This window comes from Perna viridis, chromosome 2, assembly GCF_037379345.1.
Source record: "Perna viridis isolate PV_CMFRI_1.1 ecotype Kerala chromosome 2, ASM3737934v1, whole genome shotgun sequence".
Taxonomy (NCBI): Eukaryota; Metazoa; Mollusca; class Bivalvia; order Mytilida; family Mytilidae; genus Perna; species Perna viridis.
This window is the reverse complement of record NC_142446.1, coordinates 3,289,618-3,314,394: the sequence shown is the minus strand read 5'-3', so window position 1 is coordinate 3,314,394 and position 24,777 is coordinate 3,289,618. Positions and strand designations below refer to the sequence as shown.

The 24,777-nt window shown below is 33.4% G+C and overlaps 1 protein-coding gene and 1 long non-coding RNA gene across 2 annotated transcripts in view; one reads left to right on the top strand and one right to left on the bottom strand.

The window, feature by feature from the left end:
• LOC148623315 (uncharacterized) overlaps nucleotides 1–24,777 on the top strand; it is a 76,038-nt gene that overhangs the window by 27,256 nt on the left and 24,005 nt on the right. Inside the window, exons 4-7 of the mRNA XM_088565084.1 lie at nucleotides 14,123–14,724; nucleotides 17,915–18,012; nucleotides 23,262–23,378; nucleotides 24,208–24,358. Of these exons, the coding sequence (XP_088421210.1) occupies nucleotides 14,123–14,724; nucleotides 17,915–18,012; nucleotides 23,262–23,378; nucleotides 24,208–24,358 (968 nt within the window). The remainder of the gene's footprint in view (nucleotides 1–14,122; nucleotides 14,725–17,914; nucleotides 18,013–23,261; nucleotides 23,379–24,207; nucleotides 24,359–24,777) is intronic.
• Nucleotides 410–8,654, bottom strand: LOC148623316 (uncharacterized). Its single transcript, XR_015919416.1, has 3 exons — nucleotides 8,573–8,654; nucleotides 5,216–5,250; nucleotides 410–3,304 (listed from the first exon to the last, which is right to left on the bottom strand). It is a non-coding gene; the product is annotated as an uncharacterized LOC148623316 (long non-coding RNA).

The window sequence follows — 24,777 nt, the reverse complement described above, 5'->3', positions numbered from 1 at the left end:
TAGCAGGATTTCTGCTTAATTTTGTAAGAGTAATGCCTCCTTGAACTTAGACATTTCATGAATTATTTTACTGAATCAGATTTCTCAGTGCAGCTCCTCAGAATGAATTTTATGAAAGTTTGAAGGCAGTGAGAACACAATATGTTGATGTGCATATTACCAGGCTTTTTTACCTGCTGAATTTTGTAAGAGTAATGCCTCCTTGAACTTGAACATTTCATGATATGCAATGCTGATGCAGATTGTAAGTGTAATTGCTTTTTCCGTTAAGTTACCCAACCAAATCTTAATAAACTATGTAGGTTGTGAGGACAAAATAACCAAAAGTTTTTGTTCCAATCTAATTGTTACCACAGAACATAAAGAATTGAAATACTAAACTTTTCAGAGAATGCTATTGACTGCACAAATTAATTATAGTGGAATAAAAAAAACATTAGTTAGATACCAAACTGCCAAAATTTTGTTCACGAAAATGAACAGTTTTAGGGTATGATAGCTTTGGGGTTGATATTGCATATGATGAGGACATAACTTTTTGTAGGTTTAAACTGGTCTTGAGCTGGTATGTCAGTTAACTGCTAGTAGACCTTTGTTTATGCAATTGTAAAACTTTTTTAATCAGTTCTTTTTTTCTGCTTTAACATGGGACTCAGAACCTTTTGAACAGATTTTCATGTGTGTTTAATTGTGTAATATTTTTGTGACAGTGGCCCGATTAGGTGAGGGTTGTGATCACGTCAAAGTACTTTAACCCACCACATTTTTTGCACCTGTCCCAAGTAAAAAATTTCTGACCTCTGTATGTCTTGTTTGGTTTTCACTTTCAGTTTACTTTTATGTTTCTGGAATATATAATGGCAATTATTTCACTGTACCTTGTATAATGTTGTTTATGGCCAGCTGCAGCCTGTCCTGTGGTATTAGGTCTGGGGCCAGCTGCAGCCTGCCCTGTGGTATTAGGTCGGGGGCCAGCTGCAGCCTGTCCTGTGGTATTAGGTCTGGGGCCAGCTGCAGCCTGCCCTGTGGTATTAGGTCGGGGGCCAGCTGCAGCCTGTCCTGTGGTATTGGGTCTGGGGCCAGCTGCAGCCTGCCCTGTGGTATTAGGTCGGGGGCCAGCTGCAGCCTGTCCTGTGGTATTAGGTCTGGGGCCAGCTGCAGCCTGTCCTATACTGTGAGGGTTTCATTTGTTGTTCATTGAAGACCCATGGGTGGCCTTGGGGTGACAAACAACATCCTGGTAGGGTTGTTGTCTCTGTGACATATTCACCATATCTTTATATGTAGTTTTTGTATTATCGGGCTTTTTTTGATCTGCTGAATTTTATTTATGAAATACTGATTTGAACATGAAATATACCATTGAATCTCATTAAACTTGGTTGTTAGAAAGGATAATGCATTGTGCTTAGGAAAGTGTTATGCTCAATTTTTTATTGTAATTTTGCCCATTTGAACTTAGAAATTTCTCTAAATATACATCTTGAACAGCTTGTCATCTCAAGTCTCTGAAACTACTTAACCCAAATCCCATGAAAAGTGGGTAGGAGCACTAATACCTTATTTTGTTGTGTATATTGCCAATAACATTTTTAGTTAATAAATTGAAAATTAAAAAGCATTTTCGATCAAATTTAATAAATTTTCCATGCATATCTGTATTTTCTACACTTAATGGACTATTGGCTACAGAGAGTGATTTAACACTTTAGTAAAGCATCCCCTACAAAACTTACCCAGACAAAAACAAACATAATTTAGTTTACCAAATTTCTTATCAGACCTACATTTGTAATATGTATTGGAATAGTCTCTATCTCTTAAGCAGTGAGGAGAAGGTGAAGGTCATAGCAGTAGTCCATGAAAACAGAAATGATTGACTGTTATTTAATGTCTACAAATCAAAACTAGGTTATGAAAGTGAATGAAAAATAATAAAATTGGGAAAACTATTCTTTGTATGAAGTAAACAATTAAGTAGCAATCTTTATAAGAATCATGCAAATTCTGTAAAATGTGATACACCTATAAAAAAACAATACATATTTTTATTTTTGCTGTTAAGTTGCTTTATATGATGAAATGTATAATTATTCATTCCAATCTGTCTACTCTTAGGAGATAATCCACACCAAAAATCCAATAGTTTCTATTGTATTTTAGTGTCATTTACAGAGTTATCTCCCTTAATTTTGAATTCTACAGTAAATTTTATGTAATTTTTATCTCCTAAGATCATGGGTTATATGAAAAGCCACATGTTAATTTCTGTTAGCTATAACATTTTAAACAAAATTTCAAAAATAAATATATGTAGCGTTTCCAACAATGAATCACATTTTGCATGATTCTTATGGGGAGTGTTACTTAATAGCAATCAAGTCGTACTCAGACATTCCCAAAGAAAAACTCCCTATAGCTTGAATGAGTCCTTTGAGTTTGAGCTACCAAGTTAGACTGTTTTTAATATTTTGTATTTCTTTGGTTGTTGATAAATCAAGATGTAAAATGTTTCTTAATTAGAAAATATTAGCCAACAGCAGTTTTGGGCAATTAACTAAAAAAGGTAGCAGTTATAAGAAATATATATTACATATGATATTGTTCAGAATGACAAAATAAAAATCTGCATTGATATTAGTTGTTACTTTCCACAACTTCACTCTGAGATGCAATGTTTGTATTTGTTATACTCCCCTCCGAAGGATGAGAGGGTATACTGTTTTATCCTTGTCCGTAATTCTGGGTGTCTGTTTTATACCCCCTCCAAAGGATGGGAGGGTATACTGTTTTATCCTTGTCCGTAATTCTGGGTGTCTGTTTTATACCCTCCTCCAAAGGATGGGAGGGTATACTGTTTTATCCTTGTCCGTAATTCTGGGTGTCTGTGTTATACCCCCTTCCGAAGGATGGGAGGGTATACTGTTTTATCCTTGTCCGTAATTCTGGGTGTCTGTGTTATACCCCCCTCCGAAGGATGGGAGGGTATACTGTTTTATCCTTGTCCGTAATTCTGGGTGTCTGTTTTATACCCCCCTCCAAAGGATGGGAGGGTATACTGTTTTATTCTTGTCCGTAATTATGGGTGGCTGTGTTATACCCCCCTCCGAAGGATGGGAGGGTGTTCTGTTTTATCCATGTCCGTAATTCTGGGTGTCTGTGTTATACCCTCCTCCGAAGGATGGGAGGGTATACTGTTTTATCCTTGTCAGTAACTCTGTGTGTCTGTGTTTCTGTAACACTTTTTTCTGTCATAGTTTTCTCAGCAACGACTCATCACAGCAACTTGTAATTTTGACACATTCTGCAAATCACAAGGGCTTGAAAATTTAGCACACTCTTCCTGTAAGTATGCCATATGGTGAAATACATTTTTGAAAAAATTTGATCACAATTTTCTGTTTACTGAGGACTTTGTTTATTTTTTACATATTTTGAAAGTTGAAATTTTTGTAGTATCCATTTTTGCAAAAGTTTGACCTGTTTGCTGAGGAGTTTGTTTATTTTTTTACTTTATATTTTTCTCAGCAGCTTGAAATTTTAACACATTTTTAGCTCATCTGGCCATCACTTGGCGTCCGTCGTCGTCGTCCATCGTCTTCGTCCATCGTCGCCGTTAACAGTTATACAAAACTCTTCTCCTCTGAAAATACTTGACTAATTAGAACCAAACTTGGTATGAATGTTCCTCGGGGTATTCTGCATAGAACTGATGTGGGAATTTTTGATTCATAATAAACATGGGCGCTGACAGTAGTTTTTCACATATATCTCCTAAACTGTTAGGTTTAGCTGAATTCTGACATGGGGGTAAAAGTGTTCAGCGATTTTTGCTATTTTTAATGTTTTTTCTTTCAAAAATCTTCTCCTCTGACACTACTTGACCAATTGAAACCAAACTTGGTATGATTGTTCCTTGGGGTATCCTGCATAGAATTCATGTGGGGATTTTCCTTGAAAAAACATAGTCGCCATTACTAAAAGTAGAGCATAGGGGTCAGACAGTAGTTTTTCACAGATATCTCCAAACCGTTAGGTTTATCCAAATTCTTTCAATAGCTGAAATGATCCATATTATTAGGACTACAAAAGTCTTTAGACTCCTTGTAAGAGTTATTGCCCTTGAAAGGAGAAAAATATTTTTTTTTTAACAGTTTTCAGTCAATAACTTGAAAACTGTGCTAGATTAAAAGAAACTTTCAATTATTGAGAAGGTCTGGTGATAGTCCTACCAAAGACTTCTTAAATCAAAATTGCTGGACAACTTCTTGTTTAATTTATTGCTTTTGAAAGGCAAAATTCAACAAGGTGAGTGATTCAGGCTCCTGGGAGTCTCTTGTTCAAGTACATATGTCATGTGGTGTGATCCATTTTTAAAAAAAAAACAACTTTCTGTTTACTGAGGACTTGTTCCTCATATTGTGATTGAAAGGAGGGGTATCAATAATGAGTCATCACTCACAGATTTCTTGTTATTTCTCTCTATGTTATACATTTGAGTTGGCAAGAAAAGGGATGACTGATATTAGAAACATTAAGTACTTATTAGTTAACCAATTTATAAAGTACTTACTAAACTCTTGTATGTGTATTCCAAATTTTACCCCTAATGTTAAACTTTGGTCTATTTTTGTTTTGTTTTTTTTTCTCTGATTTCATCACTTTTTTTTTGTCATTCTCTAGAATTACTTCACATTAATAGTTTCTGACCAGAACTATGTATATCTTGTCACCTTTATCACAAGACAGATGGCATGTGAAAATAAAGGCTGGATTTTAAAGTCCAAATGTTCATATGAAGTTGAAGAGTTCTGAACCAGACATTGAGATTTTTCACATGTATGATTTATTGCCTTATTAAATATAGGTGGGTACTTCCTGATCTTTACAGTGTTTGATGTTAAAAATCAAGGTCTAATTGACCTACATATAGATCATATGACCATCTTCAGATTTCCAGAGCCATATTGATTTTTTTGCAATTTGATGGATGCTTTTTTTAAGATATGAATTGGCAGATGTATATAATATACTTAACACAGATATACTCTCTATGAGTAAGATCAGGTAGAGAATCTTACTGCCTTATGTCATTAAAGTTTATCCAGATGGTTCTACAACTATGAAGAGGAAATAGTCATCAATACACCTTGGGAGAGATAACTTTCTCCAGCTGTTATCTGTACATTGTTGTAAATGATCAAATGGTACTTACATTGGGGGTGAGGGGCCTTCTTAGGGATAACTGTACTGAAACAGAATCAGAATTTTATTGGTTTAAAATCCATATATCTGAATTCTTACACCAACAATATATTTTATACCACAAATTTGATACAATAAATTACATACATATATAACATTCTTAGTATGCCTCCTACTTAACTAAAACATTATAAAGTAGAATACTTCAGTGAATGATTTTATTTTTTTATGATTATACTTCTTCAATTGAATAAATACCATTTACATAAAATTTCATACTAATCACAAGTGAATTAGAATTTAACTTTAGTAAGATTTACTGCAACTGAACTGATTTCATCAAACCAAGATTTTCTGCAATTTTGTTATTTTAAATTATATTCAGAGGCAACATTTGGGTACATTTACATGAACTGAAGGGCACATAGGGTTTACATATTCTGTGGACCACACAGGGGTACATGTACTGAGAGGACCACAGGAGTTATTCGTGTACTGAATGGCCACATAGGGTTGCATGTACTGTAGGGCCACATTGGAGTTTTACATGTACTGAAGGGCCACATAGTGATACATTTTATTCTTAAGAGGTACATGTACTAAAGGACGGAATAGAAGATATGGTTATCAAGGTGTCACATTGGGGATACATGTACTAAGGGCCATGCACATAAAGATTTTACATGTACTGAAGGGCCAAAAAGAAGACATGGTTATTAAGGTGCCACTTTGGGGGTACATATACTGAGGGCCACATAGGGTTACATGTACTGTAGGGCCACATTGGGAGTACATATCCTGTGGGCCATACGGGTACATGTACTGAGAGACACATAAGGATTTCATGTACTGAGAGCCACATAGGAGTTTTACATGTACTGAAGGGCCACATAGTGGTACATTTAATATGGCAGTTCATGCCACATAGAGGTAAATGTACTAAAGGACCAGATAAATGCTATACATGTACTGAAGGATCCAATAGGGGATATAGTTGCAAGGCGCCACATCAATGATACATGTACTGAGTTGCCATATTGGGGGTATATGTACTGTAATGCCGCAAAGGAGGTATATGCTGTGAAATGTCACATCTTTACACATAGAAATAGTTGTTGATAAGAATATTACCAGAAAGTACACAGAGGTACTCAGAAACATTTAAAGAATTTTAGGAGGCTTGAGTTTTTTTTTTTTTATTATTTTCTTTTATGAAAATATTGTGCTTAATTGAAATGTCTGTTCTTATGATTTTATTTAATTTTCTCAGAATTTTGTCAATTTGATAGGAAGTAAAAGCTGTTTTGGTGCCAGCTGCAGCCTGTCCTGTGGTGTGAAGGTTTCCTCATTGTTCGTTGAAGACCAATGAGTGGCCTTAAGCTGACATTTTTTATGCCAGTGGGGTTGTTGTCTCTGGCATATTTACCATATCCCTTCTCATTATAAAAAATATTCGTTTAAAGAAAAAAAAAATTCTAGCAAATAATTTCAAGTCTAAATAAAACTGTATTATCTTTGAGTTACATATGAAAAAATGGAAAATGTGATTTCTTAGGATTGTCCCATTTAAATGCAATTTTTTTTGTCCATTTAAAAAAATATCAACCACTTCTGCATTGAAATAACAGTTTCATATACTGTCATGAAAATTACATACTCAATGCATTTTTAGACATTTCACAGAAAATTACCATTTTCATGCACCTAAATTGTCTAAAAAAAGATATCGCATCACAAAACAACTGGCAGTATTCCAGCCAAGTTATCACCTTTTCTGTTAGGTATATCTTACTTGTAACTAAATACACTTCTCCTCACTCTAATTATAAGTGTAGTATGTCTTTACAAATGATTTAGACCAAGACAAAGAATTTGGTCATATTTCCATTATTGGTATGATTACTATATCATTCTATTGATGTCAAAAACTCAAATTTCTTATAAAAACACTCTATTCAGCAAGTTTTCAAAACATTTTTGTTGGGATAACGAGTTAGCTCAACTTGATCTGTTGGAATAATTGAAAACAAACTTCAGATATACTTAAATACCAATTATAAATTGTTGGTCTGCCATTATCAACCTTTAAGGAGGGTGACTGACCATGTAAAAGTAGGTCAGACACCCAAAGCTGATATGTCAGATTGGTCTAAACCCTGAGGTCTTAACAAGTGGGTCTTAACCTCTGTTTATCATGGGCTTCTCTTTTTTTTTTTGTGGGGGGATTAAAAGAGATAAATAAAAAAGTTGTAAAAGATTTCCAAAGAGAAAAAGTGGTACTGGTATTAGTTAAAATGTCTCATTGCCATAAAACACAGTATTGTTTAAATGGTCTGGTCTAGTAACTCGAAATTATCACCAAAAAAAAAATAAACTGTAAATATAACAGGCCCACTGTACTGAATGATAAAGGCTACAATTTATTTAGTGAGGACTCCTTGTAGTTATTGTCTTATATCTCAGTTTCAGTTGATTATACGGTGATATTATTAATATTTCAGACATCATCACTGATGGTGAAACCATAAACAATTGTGCAGAATCTTGGGGCTATATTTTTTTCAACAGAATCAACTTGTATGATGAATGGTTTTAGGAACTATTGTCCCTTTTCTCTCAAGTTTGACAATTTTCACACTTTGTGGCTTATATCTAGAAAATGACTTCTGATTAAAATGACATCAAAATATAAACAGGTAAATTGTGTAGTCATTTTGATCACAGTTTCATCAAATTGAATTATTATGACTAAAGTAAATTTTTATTTTCATTAGTTTAACATATGAGACTTGTTTGAGTGATTTAGGGTCCTTACAGCCTCTTGCTGTTTTTCTCTTTTATTTTCCAATTTTTTTGTTAGTTTCATCTGTTGACCAGACTTGGCAGCCTCACATACTGTACTTATATGTAGAAATAGGACATCAACAATAAATATATTTTGTCTTTATAACCTACATTTATTTGGACATATATTACACTACAGCTTTTCCTACCTTTATACTCTATGTATTTCTGGATCATGGTATATATATCTTTATGTTTTATCTTACATAATCTTAACATTTTTTTCTCACTAAATTCATTGATGTGCAGGTTCATTTATAAAATATTTTGGTCCCTAAAGCAATCTGCACCTGATATCAGCTGGTAGAAGTAAGTGGCTATACTACACTGTTGTTAGTGAGAAAGTTTTAACAAGCCTCATTATGTCATGTTCCTGTGGATTGAAATTAGATCACTTCACCATTGTTATAAGCGAGGAATCTAAAGTGTAATGGATTCTCTATACTTGTGTTGTCATGTTACAATATTCAAATTAGTTACAGTTCATTTTTTTATATTTTGAACAAATGATAATAATTCTGACCTGATTAATACTTGACATGAATCAAATGGTTAGAACCCATCCATCAAACAGGCAACCAGTCTACCTGGCATTCACCTGTCAGTAGTAAGTTGAACAGAATGGATTTAACTCACCAAAATATTTGGAAAATTATTTATTGGCTGTTTTAGGATAAATAAATAGAAAATTTTAAAGGTACTTTTGTAATTGTGTTTAAACACTAATTCAGTTAAACCTGTCTGAAGTGGATGTTAACACAACCATAGACAATGATTTGACAAATGTGAAGGAATATGAAGGGAAACATGGATTATAAAACTGATATGTTAATGGAGGAAACCCAATGTTCTCCAACAATCAGAAACTCAATGCACTGGGAGGAATTTTTTGGTAAATAACTTTTATCACTTATATAACTATTACTTTAGTTTTATACTTTAAAATTATTTATTTTTTGTTAGATAAACAACTTTGATTTATTTTAAGCCTATAACAATCTGTATTATAGATGATGAAGTATTGACTGTTGTGTAACTTTTCATGATGGAAATGTTTCAAAAATTATTATTGCTGACATAACACAGTGATGTGTATCTGTTCTGATGAACATCTGTCTAAAAGCTTACATAAATCTTTCTATGAAAAATCAGGCATAAATCAGAGCTGAGCAAGTCTAACCTTCAAAGGGGATCAGTTTGGAAACCTAACATACAACAGAAGTCTATTTTAAAGAGAAATAAATCTTTTTCCCTATCAAGAATATTTTAACCTTCTGCAATTAAATAGGTATGGAGACAAATTGTATTTATATGATAGAAAGTGATGAGATGTAACCTTCACCACTAGACTAACAATTCTGTCTTTCAACTGTTACATTTTTATTTACTGTGTGGAAATGGAAACATGGAAACTTCATCAGGTCAAAAGGTCATAGTCCAGGAGTCAGATTAGGCAGAAGCACTGTTTCATGCACCCCCCTAACTGGGTCCAAACAGAAATAAACAGGAAAAGCAATGCTTTTTGTAACACATTAAGTTAGAAAATCATGTATTAATAGTATACATGTACTTTTATGTAGTTGGGCAAATAAGTAAAATCTCTCAAAATATTCACCTTGCCCAGCTTTACTGCTTACTCCCCTTTAACTTCAAATTCCTGACTTACTCCTGAAGCCTCTTGATATAGCCATTACAGTTTATTGAATGAATTTTGTATTATTTGATGCACAATATGACGAAACTGATAACATTGTAAGCAGAACTCTGACCCAATAATTGTGAGTTGTTTGGAGGAGGAAGAGGACCATAGATAAATATGTCTTGTTGGTCTTACTCAAGTATGTTATGGTTTGAAGTGTTTACTATAGCACACAAAGTGTCTGATATACATAGTACAAAGGACAGTCATACAATCCAAATACTCTATATGGGACTTCTCATAAGAAAATGAGATAGATATAAATCAGGGTCTCTAAATCATCTAAAAACTGAAGTTTATACAAACATTTCTTTGACCGCACCTGCATATAACTTTTTTCCATCCATGACTACATTTTTTTAGAAATGAGCCCCTCCTGTTTCCTCATTTGTTAGAAATGAACCCTCCTATTTCCTTTGCCCCATGTTTGACATTTTCAGACCATGAGTATTCCATAAGATATGACTAAATTTGGGTTGTCACATTTACATAGAATTTAAATGATGATCTTACATGACCATGATTTATCAGTCTGAATATTTATATTGGTGAATTAATTTGAACTTACAAAATGTTGAACTAGTCTAAACAAGGAAGGATAGGTCAAGTTGACATAATATGTGCTACCTTTAAATGGATTTAAACTGCTTGGGTTTACTTTTATGAATCATGAAGTTTGATGAACCAAAAAGGACTGCACCTGCATGTTTATTGATTTATAAATATCCCTTTTTCAAATTTTGTCAGTTGCTGCTAAGAAAAACTAAACAATGACAACTTTGTATCAGTGATACTACTTAAAATGAATTTGTGAATTTTTACTGATTTGATTAAAAAATGCAGGCACAGTTATCAGAATCAGAGGCTCTGTCAAATTTAACCTCATCACTGTGAATTATCAGAAAGTTTTAAGACAATAGACTATATTTATTAGCATTAACACATTTACAATAAATAGTTTTGACATGAATACAACAAAACAATACTAATGAACAGTAAAATAAGAAACTACATAATATGACCATGATGTGACAGTGGTATTAATATATGGTAGAAATAGACAATAAAAAAAGAAGAGAAAAAAAATTTTTTTTAATTTCAATTAGGTCCGAGATTCCAGCATTCATTCTGGAATTTAAGTGTTGTTATTAGTTTACTAGTAGAATATCTATTTAGTATTTAGTATATAGTATATTAAGTCTTTTATTTTAAACTGTGGTTTTGATGAAGAAAACGAGCACTTTGTCTTTAATTTGTCTCGATGAATATTTCTGTTATGTATAAAAGAGTGCACACCGAAAAGAAGTGATGCAGTGTTTTTACCTTACACTAGCTGTATACAGGCTCCTAGTACTATGTTTCTGCATTACACTAGCTATATACAGGATCCTTGTACTATGTTTCTACCTTACACTAGCTGCATACAGGCTCCTAGTACTATGTTTCTACCCTTACACTAGCTGTATACAGGCTCCTAGTACTATGTTTCTGCATTACACTAGCTGTATACAGGCTCCTAGTACTATGTTTCTGCATTACATTAGCTGTATACAGGCTCCTAGTACTATGTTTCTACCTTACAATAGCTGTATACAGGCTCCTAGTACTATGTTTCTACCTTACACTAGCCGTATACAGGCTCCTAGTACTATGTTTCTGCATTACACTAGCCGTATACAGGCTCCTAGTACTATGTTTCTACCTTACACTAGCTGTATACAGGCTCCTAGTACTATGTTTCTGCATTACACTAGCTGTATACAGGCTCCTAGTACTATGTTTCTACCTTACACTAGCTGTATACAGGCTCCTAGTACTATGTTTCTGCATTACACTAGCTGTATACAGGCTCCTAGTACTATGTTTCTGCATTACACTAGCTATATACAGGCTCCTAGTACTATGTTTTTCCCTTACATTAGCTGCATACAGGCTCCTAGTACTATGTTTCTGCATTACACTAGCTGTATACAGGATCCTTGTACTATGTTTCTACCTTACATTAGCTGCATACAGGCTCCTAGTACTATGTTTCTACCTTACACTAGCTGTTTATAGGCTACTAATACTGTTCTTCATTCTCTTTAGTAATCACTGACAGGAAACACCTATCTAAATACTATCTTGGAGTGTTTAAGTTAATTATAAGCAATAATGTTTTACTCTTGAGTTATATGACCCTCTCAAGGTTCTTTATCCATAATATATTCTATATTCTCCAACATATATATCATGATTGAATGATCACTGAATTTAACAGTTAATTTATAAATTTTGTTTAATGTATTGATGCTCTGCAGAAGTGAGTTTTACCCATTCTCTGTCTGTCAAACATTTTTTTTGAACACCTTTCATGGCAAATACTTGTCACAGCATTTTGACACAAGCTTTAAATAGGTATGCCATATCATGAAATTTGATTTTGGTCATGGGCAACAACTTTCTGTTGATATTTTGGCTGTATGCTTAAGTTGTGGTGCAGGGGTAGTGGTATCACTAGTTGGCCAATATATATTATACTTATGATTTATCACCTATCAGAAACAAGTTTGACATAATACATTTTGTAAAACACTCATCACTGTGACATAATGAATTTATTTCATTTACTCTATTTCTAGTGCTATAACCTCAAATAGAGAATGGATATCCTAGAGTATTACAATGTCTGTTCCCCTAGAGTATGACATCAAATAAACAATGTCTGTTCCCCTAGAGTATTACATCATATAAACAATGTCTGTTCCCCTAGAGTATGACATCAAGAAAATAAATGAGATAAATAAAATAAAAATGAGATAGATATAAATCAGGGTCTCTAAATCATCTAAAAACTGAAGTTTATACAAACATTTCTTTGACCGCACCTGCATATAACTTTTTTCCATCCATGACTACATTTTTTTAGAAATGAGCCCCTCCTGTTTCCTCATTTGTTAGAAATGAACCCTCTCATTTCCTTTGCCCCATGTTTGACATTTTCAGACCATGAGTATTCCATAAGATATGACTAAATTTGGGTTGTCACATTTACATAGAATTTAAATGATGACATAATACATTTTGTAAAACACTCATCACTGTGACATAATGAATTTATTTCATTTACTCTATTTCTAGTGCTATAACCTCAAATAGAGAATGGATATCCTAGAGTATTACATCATATAAACAATGTCTGTTCCCCTAGAGTATGACATCAAATAAACAATGTCTGTTCCCCTAGAGTATTACATCATATAAACAATGTCTGTTCCCCTAGAGTATGACATCAAGAAAATAGTGTCTGTCCCTCTGGAGTGTGACATTAAGTAATTAATGTCTTTCTCTCTATAGTATGACATCAAGTTAACGATGTCTGTTCCCCTAGAGTATGACATCAAGTAAATAATGTCTGTTTCCCCAGGATATAACATCATGTTAACAATGTATGTTCCCCTACAGTATGACATCAAGTAAACTATGTCTGTTTCCCTGGAGTATGATATCAAGTAAACAACGTCTGTTTCCCTGGAGTATGATATCAAGTAAGTTCCTTAGAGGATGACATCATGTTAACAATGTTCCCCAGTAAATCTTTGGTACCAGTAGTACAGGTTATAGTAGGCTATAGTAAACCCAGTGTCTCAATAAATATTGCAAATCATTTTATTATTTTTTGTAATGGTGGACTGCTATTCTGGACTGGTTTTTAATTTCTTTCACCTTTTTGAAATTGATCAGTAAAGCAATATTTAACATCTCACATATTGGCATGCATACATACATCCTATATCATTATTGGATCATTAAAGCATTGAGATTGTGCATCAAAATTTTAACCATCATGATAAAGAAACTGTTCAAGAACTGTTTTAAACAGAAGTGCTTAAAATAGAATGATTTAAAAGCTGCTGACATCCATCTTGATAAACATGATCTACCTGGAGTTTGGTTTTTTGAACCTGACTTGATTGAAAACAATATGTTACATAATACATTGTCTAATTATTATTTATTACCATCTGAAGAAACACAATACTTGTCTTCCTCATCATCTGGTCACTTAGGTTTAGGTATGATATATACAAGTCAGTCTGCTTGTAAATGTAATCTGGTAATAAGCACAGTTCACCTGAAACTGTCTAATATAATGTTATTGATCTGGTGTTAAAGTGCATTCTGAAATAGTTCATCATTTATATAAATTTATTTTTAATGTTAAATGATAAGTGTGATAAGTGTGATTACAGAATTCCTGTTTTGCTGATTGAAATGATCATAAATTACAATACTGCATTGTCTGATTGAAGTCCAGTGTTTTATAAACAGTTCAATATTGAAATCACAAATTTGCTCCTAAAAATCCGTTTGATTTTGTTGATTGTGTTACAGGATCGTCATTAGACCTAGCTCCAGCATTGTTGTCTATCTATGACAGTATTGCAGCCAACAGTGTGGTAGACAATCAGAACAAGACAGTATTAGACACTGAGAATGAAGACAGTCTATGTAAAGTACTAGACACTGAGAATGAAGACAGTCTGTGTAAAATGGCTTCAATGCCATCCAGCATGGAACAAGATAGGAAAAAACGGCCTTTAAGTATTAGTTCAATGTCATCTTCATCAACATCATCATTGTCTCGTCCTACAAACAAAAGACTTTATTTGTGTGATCAAAGATCATCATGTGATTCAGATGACAAATCAGACTCAACTAACAATAACTTTGGTGAAAAATTGGACCATCTTTTATATATTGATGATGATGGTGCTGCTAACACAGATGAAGAGATGGCTGTTGACATCAATGGCTGTAGTAAGTGTAGTGTAGAGACTATTCAAGATGATATAACTAGCCAATCAGATTTGAAGTCATCATCATGTTCAGTACAGCCTCAGGTGCCGAAGTATATTTCCTATACCCACAGAGTAGTTACAGAGATTATAGAAACAGAGAGAATTTATATCAATAACCTTCAGGAAATATTAGAGGTAGGTCACAATACTCTTTAGCTAGATGCTTATATGAGATTTATGTGAGGTTCACAGTAACACAGAAAATTTTTTTAAATTGGTCCAAAATATCTCAGAATTACTTCTCAGTGTTTAAATCATAAAGTAGCCAAAGTTTTAAGATAAACAGTAGTATATTTAGCACCTTAAAAAAACCGTATTGGAGTCATAAAATAAAACTTCAGCTTTTTCTTGCCATAAAAAAAATAATGGCACTTTTGAATCTATCCAAATTTCTGTCCATTCACTTTTAAATGCTTGATATTTTTATGAAAAAGTAAATTTTTGATATAAAAATTCAATGACTTAGTATTTATTTTACAGAAAATTAAGTAATTATAACAAAAAAAAACCCAAATGTTACATTTATGTGTGGAAGATTCTAAATGTTTCATTAATTTTAATGGCAGTCCCCCATAATGTTGGAGGGTTTATATGTTTGCATAGCCTATTAATGTCATAGAAAATTATGCAATAAACAGGAGCATGCAATAAACAGAAATTACCATGTAAAATAGCCAATGTATTCAATCTTTAACTGTATTTTAGTAAGATGCCTGTCTCAGTTTACAGTTAAAGAACTCAGAAAGTATTATTCTGCCACCAAAAACACAATAATACAAAGTACATACTCCTTTTGTATATCTGCTGAAGTAAGGAAAAATGGGACATCAGTGAAACTGGCACTGCATTCTATAGCATAGTGTGACAGGGGTACTAGGCTGAGTTCTATAGCATAGTGTGACAGGGGTACTAGACAGAGTTCTATGTTATTGGTAAAAAAAAAATTTTACTACCTTGGAAGTAATGTAGATGGTGTATAAAAAGTCAATAGGAAAAAGCCAGGGCACAGGAAATACAGTCGCAGTTTATACAGTTTTTACTGAAAACTTCAACTCGTTATGCTAAAAATGTGTATTTAATCATTGTATATTTAGTTTATAGTTAATGACTTTGTATGAGGGGAATAGTAAGTTTATTTCCTCAAATATACAGTCAGTGAGTGTTATATTATACTAAAGAGACAATGGACAAATTTATACCAAAGATTGAAAGAGACAACATACTAGATCTCAGGAAATTAGTAACTCTATATACCTATTCTAGAATACACACACATACACAGTTGTCTTTTTCCTTTAGCAGACAACAGACAGGCGATTGGACCTACTAACTGGGCACTGTCCGTGATGTTTCTGTTGTCTGACTGAAATTTGAAATCTCTGTGGACTTTACCTTGAATAACAATGAATGCTGAGAATTCCAAATGAAGTATTAAAAACCTAGCCAATCCTGAATGGTGTACAAATTCTGCAAAATATAATTACATACGCAACTCATCAGAATAGTAAAACTACTCAAATAAATTTTGTAAAAAACGTCTGCTGAGATATAATTAATTGCTTAGTACTGAAATTCAATAATTGTATAATGTATAATGAGGTCTTTAAAGTTTATATTTTCATACCGGTAACTAAAAATAAAAATACTTGTAAACTTTACTTCATGTAAAGTCTGAAAATAAAACAGTTAATTTTCATGTAATTTTTATTTCAAATGACATGGAATCTGTAATAGACTGATTACAGCTATTAATATATATAATGTTGATGGCATCATGGCATGAAGGGGGGGGGGGAGTTGGGGGGGGCTACAGAAACAAGAGACAAACCACAGGTGTAATGCGTATAGTGAAATGGGTTTGTTTTTTAATTAATTAATGGTAATTTCACACTATAAGGACATCATGTATGAGACCATATGACATCAGTTTACATGACACCATACCTAGGATTCATATTGCATGCTTATGTATTTTATCAAACAATTTTTTCAAAGTGATATTTTGCTGGTGATAATTGTGCCTTTTTTTCTTGTGACTTTTCTTCCTTTACCAATAAAGCTACCCAGAAATAACATTCTTGATGAATCTATTCCAGCAAACAAATTTGTAAGTTTGTTCAGTACTTGTGAACTAGGTTAATTGATGTATTTTGTCAGGTGAGACATGAATTTGAGAGTTTTATTTACTGGTTACTGGATGCTCCATAGGTTAACCTTGTTTTATGTAAATCTAGTTATGTAACCAGTATATTTAATATTAATATATTTTTAGCATGAATCATATATTTGTCAAGTTGCTAAAGGGACTGGATTTATCTACTGTATAATATTGTCATTATGGTTAAATCTTACACTATTTGGTTTTTGTATTTTGTTTTGGGAAGGGGGGTGGGGGGGGGTCTTGCACAGTAACAGTAATGGGTTTGTACTGTTTGTTTTTTGGTCCATGTGAGGTTGTGATATTGTCTTCATAAAATTTGAATCACTTTTCAAGTTGGTTCCAATTGGAGTCCAAATGAAATTCTTTGACTTCAGTATGAATTGAATTTAAAAGATGGTTAAATCTAACCTTTAATTTAGATTTTTTATTCTAGTTTGTTTCAAATCAGAGTTCAAAGGTTCCCAAATTAACCTTTGTTTGATATTAATAAGAATGAAAATTTTGATTGTTTTTTTTTATATGCTGAATTGAACTTCTATTTAGATTTATATACACCACAAACAAATTGCACTAGTGCATGTTTAATGGTATGGTACTGTCATTGTTGTTATAGTAATTAAATGCCAAAAAGGGGCCTTAAACACAATTTTCCTGATTTCTATACAATAACTTGCATAAAATTGAATTTGGATCCCTATTGTACCACATAGTGCCATATCACTAAATGATGGCTGGGTTTTGAATCAGCATTTTCCTGATAGACAATAACTTGTGTAATGGTTTTCTTTGATCCATAAAGTGCCATACATTAAAAGATACCTGGATTTGATTTTGGGGCATATGACTGAACAGGTAAGGAATTAGGAGGGGTTGAAAGTCTCTAAATATATTTTCATCTATATGTGCTTTTCTTCATGCATATGCATATGTTTATGAAGGATTGATAGAAAGTCTACTTAGCAGCTCAGAGAAAAGTTGCTAATTTAGAGTGTTGCATAACTGTCAGTGGACAAATCCTCATTTACAAACACCAAGATGTTTCTAGGGTAGTCCTACTTAGAGTGTTTTGAAAATATGTGGAATATGGGTGTATCATTTTGTCTAATAATTGGAATTGTTAGTTGTATTTTACTGGTAATAATTAACTGTTCATGTTTATTGCAGGGCTATCTGAACTTCATAAGGAAGTCAGATTTAAACATTTCAGAAGAGAGTATTAACTCATTGTTTGGGAATATTGAGGATATATATGATTTTGGAAGGTAAATATGCATGATAAATCACAAAAGCAGCAAATACATGAAAGGATTTACTATAAATAACAATCATAAAACAAATTATTAACCAACTACCCAAAATACATTAAAATATGTCAAAAACTGACCAATTGATATGAATTCAAACCCGGGCATCTATACAAGGCTAATACGGCATCATAACTTCTGGTCGTTTGACACCGCCATTTTGAGTTAAAATTGGATTTCATGAACGTTGATCACCAGAACTAAAAGCTGGAGAAACACAAAAAAATTTTCCATTTTATACAAAAAGGATATTTAAGACTGATTAATGCAAATAAACCTACATGTTCTTGGTCAAACACGAAAACAACTGTTCTGCAAATCATCTAGTTGAGTTGGTTAATACAATTGTCAATAAATATGTAATTTCATATTGGCCCTGTTATAGATTTCGGTCAATTATATTGGCCTAAACAGCCGTATTGGCCCTCGGCTATGTCTCAGGACCAATATGACAGACGTCAAACCTATAACAGGTTCAATATGAAATTACATATTTATTAACATATAGTGTTGACTGACACTATGCCATATTATATGCCAAGTTATCTTTTTGTTTTCAATCATTTTTATATTACTTTAATCATATTGTGGTATGATGCTGTTGTCCTCAGTGTTATGGCATTTTGTGGTATGGTGCTATTGTCCTCATTGTCATGGTATATTGTGGTATAGCGCTGTTGGCCTCGTGTCATGTACATAGTGGTATGTTGCTGTTGTCCTCAGTGTCATGGTATATTGTGGTATAGCGCTGTTGGCCTTGTGTCATGTACATAGTGGTATGTTGCTGTTGTCCTCAGTGTCATGGTATATTGTGGTATAGCGCTGTTGGCCTTGTGTCATGTACATAGTGGTATGTTGCTGTTGTCCTCAGTGTCATGGTATATTGTGGTATAGCGCTGTTGTCCTTGTGTCATGTACATTGTGGTATGTTGCTGTTTTACAAAATTACAGAACTCTAATCCAATCCATAATCAAGACTAAGTATAATTTGAGGAATTTAAAGACAATAATCAAAATAAATCTGACAAATTAGATATTACATCACCAAAGTAGCTGGCACTGCAATAGTCCTGACTTGGTACAGGCATTTCAATCGAATAGATGGTTAAATCTAGATTTTACAGCATGCCAAACTTCCCTCTTCTATTGTAGGGTGAATATATCGGTGGTGATTTAATAGCATTTCATAATTGGTAAATCAATGGTCATATCAGTGTAAAGAACAATTTAAAAGAAACTGAGTATTTTTCATCCAAGCACCAATATCTGAAAAAGAATTTTGAGACACATTTCCTTATACCCCTCAGGGCATTGTTTCACCAAGCACTCGTAAGACTTACATGTATGTAAATCCTTAGCAAACAAATGGGGCCAGCTTTGTGAAATGATGTCCTGTTACGCAGATATTCATGGTGCTCAAGGAAATCAGAATAGTCAGTACTTGCTTTAGCATAACAAATCAATTATGAAATATAAACACCATATTCAGGTGATGAAGGTATATTGCTGCACAGATAAGAAAATTTATAATTTTAAAACTGATGTCATCTCTGTTATTATAAGTCTTAGTACTGAGATGACCACTGGTGTCGAATTTGGGATGTTGGTCCAAAAAAGATGCTGAACAAGCTATTTCTGTAGTCTCTTTTATTAGCTCAACTGGCCGAAGGCCATGTGAGCTATTGCTTCGTCTATCATTAACAATTTTTCAGAACTCTTCTCCTCTGACTCTACTTGATATGAATGTTCCTTGGGGTATCCTGCATAGAACTGATGTGGGGATATTTGATCCTTCAAAAAACATAGCTGCAGTTACTAAAAATAGAACATAGGGGTCAGACAGTAGTTTTTAGCTCACCTGGGGGAAGGCCATGTGAGCTATTGCCATCACTTGGCGTCTGTCGTCGTTGTTAACAATTTTTCAAAACTCTTTTCCTCTGAAATTACTTGACCAATTGAAACCAAACTGGGTATGAATGTTCCTTGTTGTATCATACATAAAACTATTGTAGGAATTTTTGATCCATCGAAAAACATGGCCGCCATTTTTAAAAATAGAACATAGGGGTGAGACAGTAGTTTTTCGCATATATCTCCAAAACTGTTAGGTTTAGCCAAATTCTGACTAAGTTAAAAGTTTTCAGCATGATGAGATCTATCTGCAGTCAAATTTTCATTTTAATCTGTTCAGCCATGTTAAAGTTATTGCCCTTTATCAATGTTTTTTTGCTATTTTTAATGTTATTTCTTTCAAAAATCTTCTCCTCTGACACTATTTTACCAATTGAATCAAAACTTGATATGAATGTTCCTTGGGGTACCTTGCATAGAACTGATGTGGGATTGTTGATCCCTCGAAAAAAATGGCTGCTATTATTAAAAATAAAACAAAGGGTCAGACAGTAGTTTTTCACTTATATCTCCAATATTGTTAGGTTTAGCCAAATTTTAACAGGGTGAAAGTGTTAAGTTTGATGAGATCTGTCTGTGGTGAAATTTTTGTTGTGATATGTGAAGCCATGTTGGAGTTATTGCCATTTTCAATGTTTTTTTGCTGTTTTTGTCCCCCATGATGCGTCAGGAGGGGACATGGAAATGCCGGGCATCTGTCAGTGTTTTCCACATTTTTTTTGTTATGCTTATACCAAATAAGTTTGTTTTTGGTATGTGGCCTTATCATGAAGAGTTGCAGATTAAGTTTGAATTTGGTTACTGTTGAATAATTTGTACAGAAATTATGGCCCTTGGGCTTAGAAAATTTCAGTGAATTTACAGTTTTCCGCACTTTTTTGGTAATGCTTCTAACAATTGATGTTATCTTTTGGTATGTGGCTTTATCATGAAGAGTTGCAGATAAAGTTCAACTTTAGTTAGTTGAAAGATTTTTACGGAAGTTATGTCCCTTGGACTTAGAAAATTTCAATGAATTTAAAGTTTTCTGCACTTTTTTTTTTCGCGTGGGACATTGGAACACTGTTCTTTTATTAATGTTATTTCTTTCAAAAATCTTCTCCTCTGACACTTCTTGACCAATTGGAACTAAACTTGGTATGAATGTTTTCAGGGGTATCGTACATAGAACTGATATGGGGATTTGTTATACATCAAAAACCTGGCCGCCATTACTAAAAATAGAACATAGGGGTCAGACAGTAGTTTTTTGCATATATCTCCATAATATAGCCAAATTCTTCCAGTAGCTAAAATGATCCTTATTATAAGGCCCACAAAAGTCTTGGAGGGATCAAATTTTTTTGACAGTTTTCAGCCAATGTCTTGAAAACTATAATAAGTAGAATGAAACTTTCAATTGATGAAATGACCCTTATGATAAGTCCTATCAAAGTCATCTTTTGGTATGTGAAATTAAAGGTTTTAGCATCTTTTTATATCTTTATTCTTTATGAGATTCTGAAGAAATTCAGTCTCGTATGAATACAAAAACAAGTATCTTAGGAGAGGAGCACTATAGCGCCCATTGGAATGCCAACTTGTTGACAAAAAATAGTTCATCAAAATGTGACAAATATGTTATCAATAAGGTAATCAAGCATGCTACAAACCTGCTTTTTTTGTGTAGCACACTTTATTCTTCGGAGATGTTTTAGAAAAATATGTTGGTTATTGGTTTGTTTTTATTAATTTTTCAAAAATGTTCCAAACTAGTATTTATTTTGTGGCTTAGTCTCTTGTATCATTAAGCAGTGATGATGATAGAGGAATAGCACACAGAATATACAAAGGGGAACAATCCTTGAACACAGATATTTTCCGCTTCTGTATTCCCACTTGCCTTGAACATTCATGTTTGTATGCTGTTTGGACATTTTTTTAAACATCATAATCATTGTATTAAATTTTTCCTTCAGTAAGGGTTCTTGACTTGTAAATAAAACTAACTTTTAATTTTATAACTTCAGTAAAATCATATGGATCTTAATTAAATTGTTCCACAGTAGTTTATATCACAAAGGTATTACTGGTTAAATTGTTATGATTAAAAAAAAAACTAAACATTTTTTTTTTGGGGGGGAGGGGGTAAGTAAAGAGTACCATTTAGAAATGAGGGGCAAAAGGCCAAAAGTATGGCCAGAAACAAGCTTTTTCCTGATATCTGTACAATAACTTGACTAAAAGTGGTTGAATCCCCTTGAAATTATACCACAAGGTACCATACCACCAAAGGAAGGTTGGGATTAATTTGGGGGTTGTGACAAACTAATTAGGAATTAAGGGCCATAAAGGGTCAGAAACAAGCAGTTTCATTATTTCTGAAAACTAAAGTTGAGTACAAGTGGATTGAGTTCTTTAAAATGGTACTACAAGGTGCTATACCACTAAAGAAAGGCTGGGTTTGATTTTTTAAGATTATGGCTAATAAGAGGATGACCAATTGATTCTGAGGTGGGGGAGGAGGCTGGCAGTTTTTGGAATTAAATATTCTGACCTACACCTCCTAGAAAATAAATGTTTTTTTTGTCAAGGTACATTATACAATGAAATGGAAATGAATAATCTTGCCCTGATGTGGTTGAAAATAAATATTCTGACCTCACAAAATTTGCCAGGACCCCCCTCAGAATCAAGTGGTTATCCCCTAATTTGATTAGGAATTTGGGTCCAGAAATAAATAATTTTCTGATGTTCCGATGATAACTTCAGTAAAAGTGAATGGGTCCTTTTGAAATTGTATCACAAGGTGCCATACCTCCAAAAAAATGTTAGGATTAATTTTGGAGGTTATGAGTGGAACCATGTAGGAATTAGGGACCATATATGGTTCATTTTTATTCTGGACACATTATTAACCCTTGTCAAATGTCTAGTGTCTGTATCAAGCTTAATGGTGTGTCCATATTTGCCCCACCTGTTCAGGGTTTGACCTAAGTGGTGGCACCATGCAAAGCATTTTATTTTCTTTGATGTGATTAATAATAAACTTTTTTTAGTCATTGGTGCATCATTATAAAAGTCATATATGTTGGTTTAATAATTTTAAAATATTGATATTCAGTGATGAAAGCTAATATATCTTTTAGTTACACTCATTCTGATACCAGTTTTATAGTGACAGCAGAGTAATAAATACAAGAGCAAGAAAGGCAAATGTTCATAATTACTTTTGTATAGAACAATTTCTGGGAAGACCATGTGAGGCTGAGTGTTTCCTCAATGTCAATAACAATATTTTATTTACATATTTACAGGAAATTCCTGCAGGAACTAGAGACTTGTGGTGACGACCCTGTCCAAGTTGCTCAATGTTTTGTAAAGAATAATGATGGTTTTAAAATTTATGCTGAATATTGTACTAATTATCCAAGGTATCAATACATTATGTATCAAGAAGACATTTTATGTCATTTACTTACAATAATATCACACAACAGATATAGGTACTTTGCTGGTGGTATATAATGTGACTGAATTTAAACATATTAATGCTTTGGAATGTCCCATTAAATTATACCCCCACTAACAAAGTTTGCCGGGATATAGGAATCACCCTGTCTCTCTATCCACAGTCCTTGTAAGCACAACTCATCCTACACCACTCAATGGCTTTTGATGAAATGTTATAGAAAGGTTGGATGTCAAATATAGATGTGCATGAAGGAATATAATTACTGTTGTAAGACTTCAAAGGGAGATTATTCAAATTATGGGTTTTACTTGGTGAAACCTTGTGAGTGCAACTCCTCCTAAGTTGCTTAAGGGATTTTGATAAATTTTATAAGAAGGTGGAGTATCATATGTGAATTTTCCAAAATAAACATAATTACTGTAAGGACAACTCCTCCTTGACTGCTCAAGGGTTTTAATGAAATTTTATAGCAAGGTTTTACATTATATGTGCATGAAGGAATATATTACTCAAAAGGGAGGTAATCCAATAGGCATTTTACATTGAAGTCCTCTTTGTGAGCAAGAGTATTTCTTGTTCATACAATATTTACTTTCTTTACTGATGATGTTACCATTGACAATGGGTTGACATTGATGATATAAGTGACATTGCCATTGACAACTGACTAATATCCAATTATCAGCACAGGGGGTGAAATTGGCTTGCAACTTCTGTCAAAACATCCATATTAATTCAGTTATGGGAATGTACTTTTGTGATTTTTACTCATTACTTGTATTATGTAGTGCTGTAGAAGTTCTAACAATGATAATGAAGGATCGTAAACTGAGTGGAGTATTTCGACACCAACAGGGGTGTTTGAATCACAACCTGCCTCTTGGTGCTTATCTCTTGAAACCTGTTCAGAGGATACTCAAATATCACTTACTACTACAGGTAATTTAATGTATCTCCCCATTTTTAGCTCACCTGACCAAAGGCCATGTGAGCTATTGCCATCACTTGGCATCCGTCGTCGTCTGTTAACAATTTTTAAAAAATCGTCTCTGAAACTACTGAGAGGAATTATAGGAAACTTTGCACAGATGTTCCTTAGGGTGTCTTGCACAAAAGGTGTGTTTAGATTTTTGATCCGTCAAAAAACATGGCCGCCATTACTAAAAATAGAACATAGGGGTTAGACTGTAGATTTTCGCTTATATATCTCCAAAACCATTAGGTTTAGCCAAATTCTGACTCGGGTAAAAGTGTTCAGCATGATGAGATCTATCTGTAATCAAATTTTTATTTTTTATCTGTTGAGCCTTGTATTGATCCTTATGATAAGTCCTACCTAAGTCTTCTTGGGTCAATTT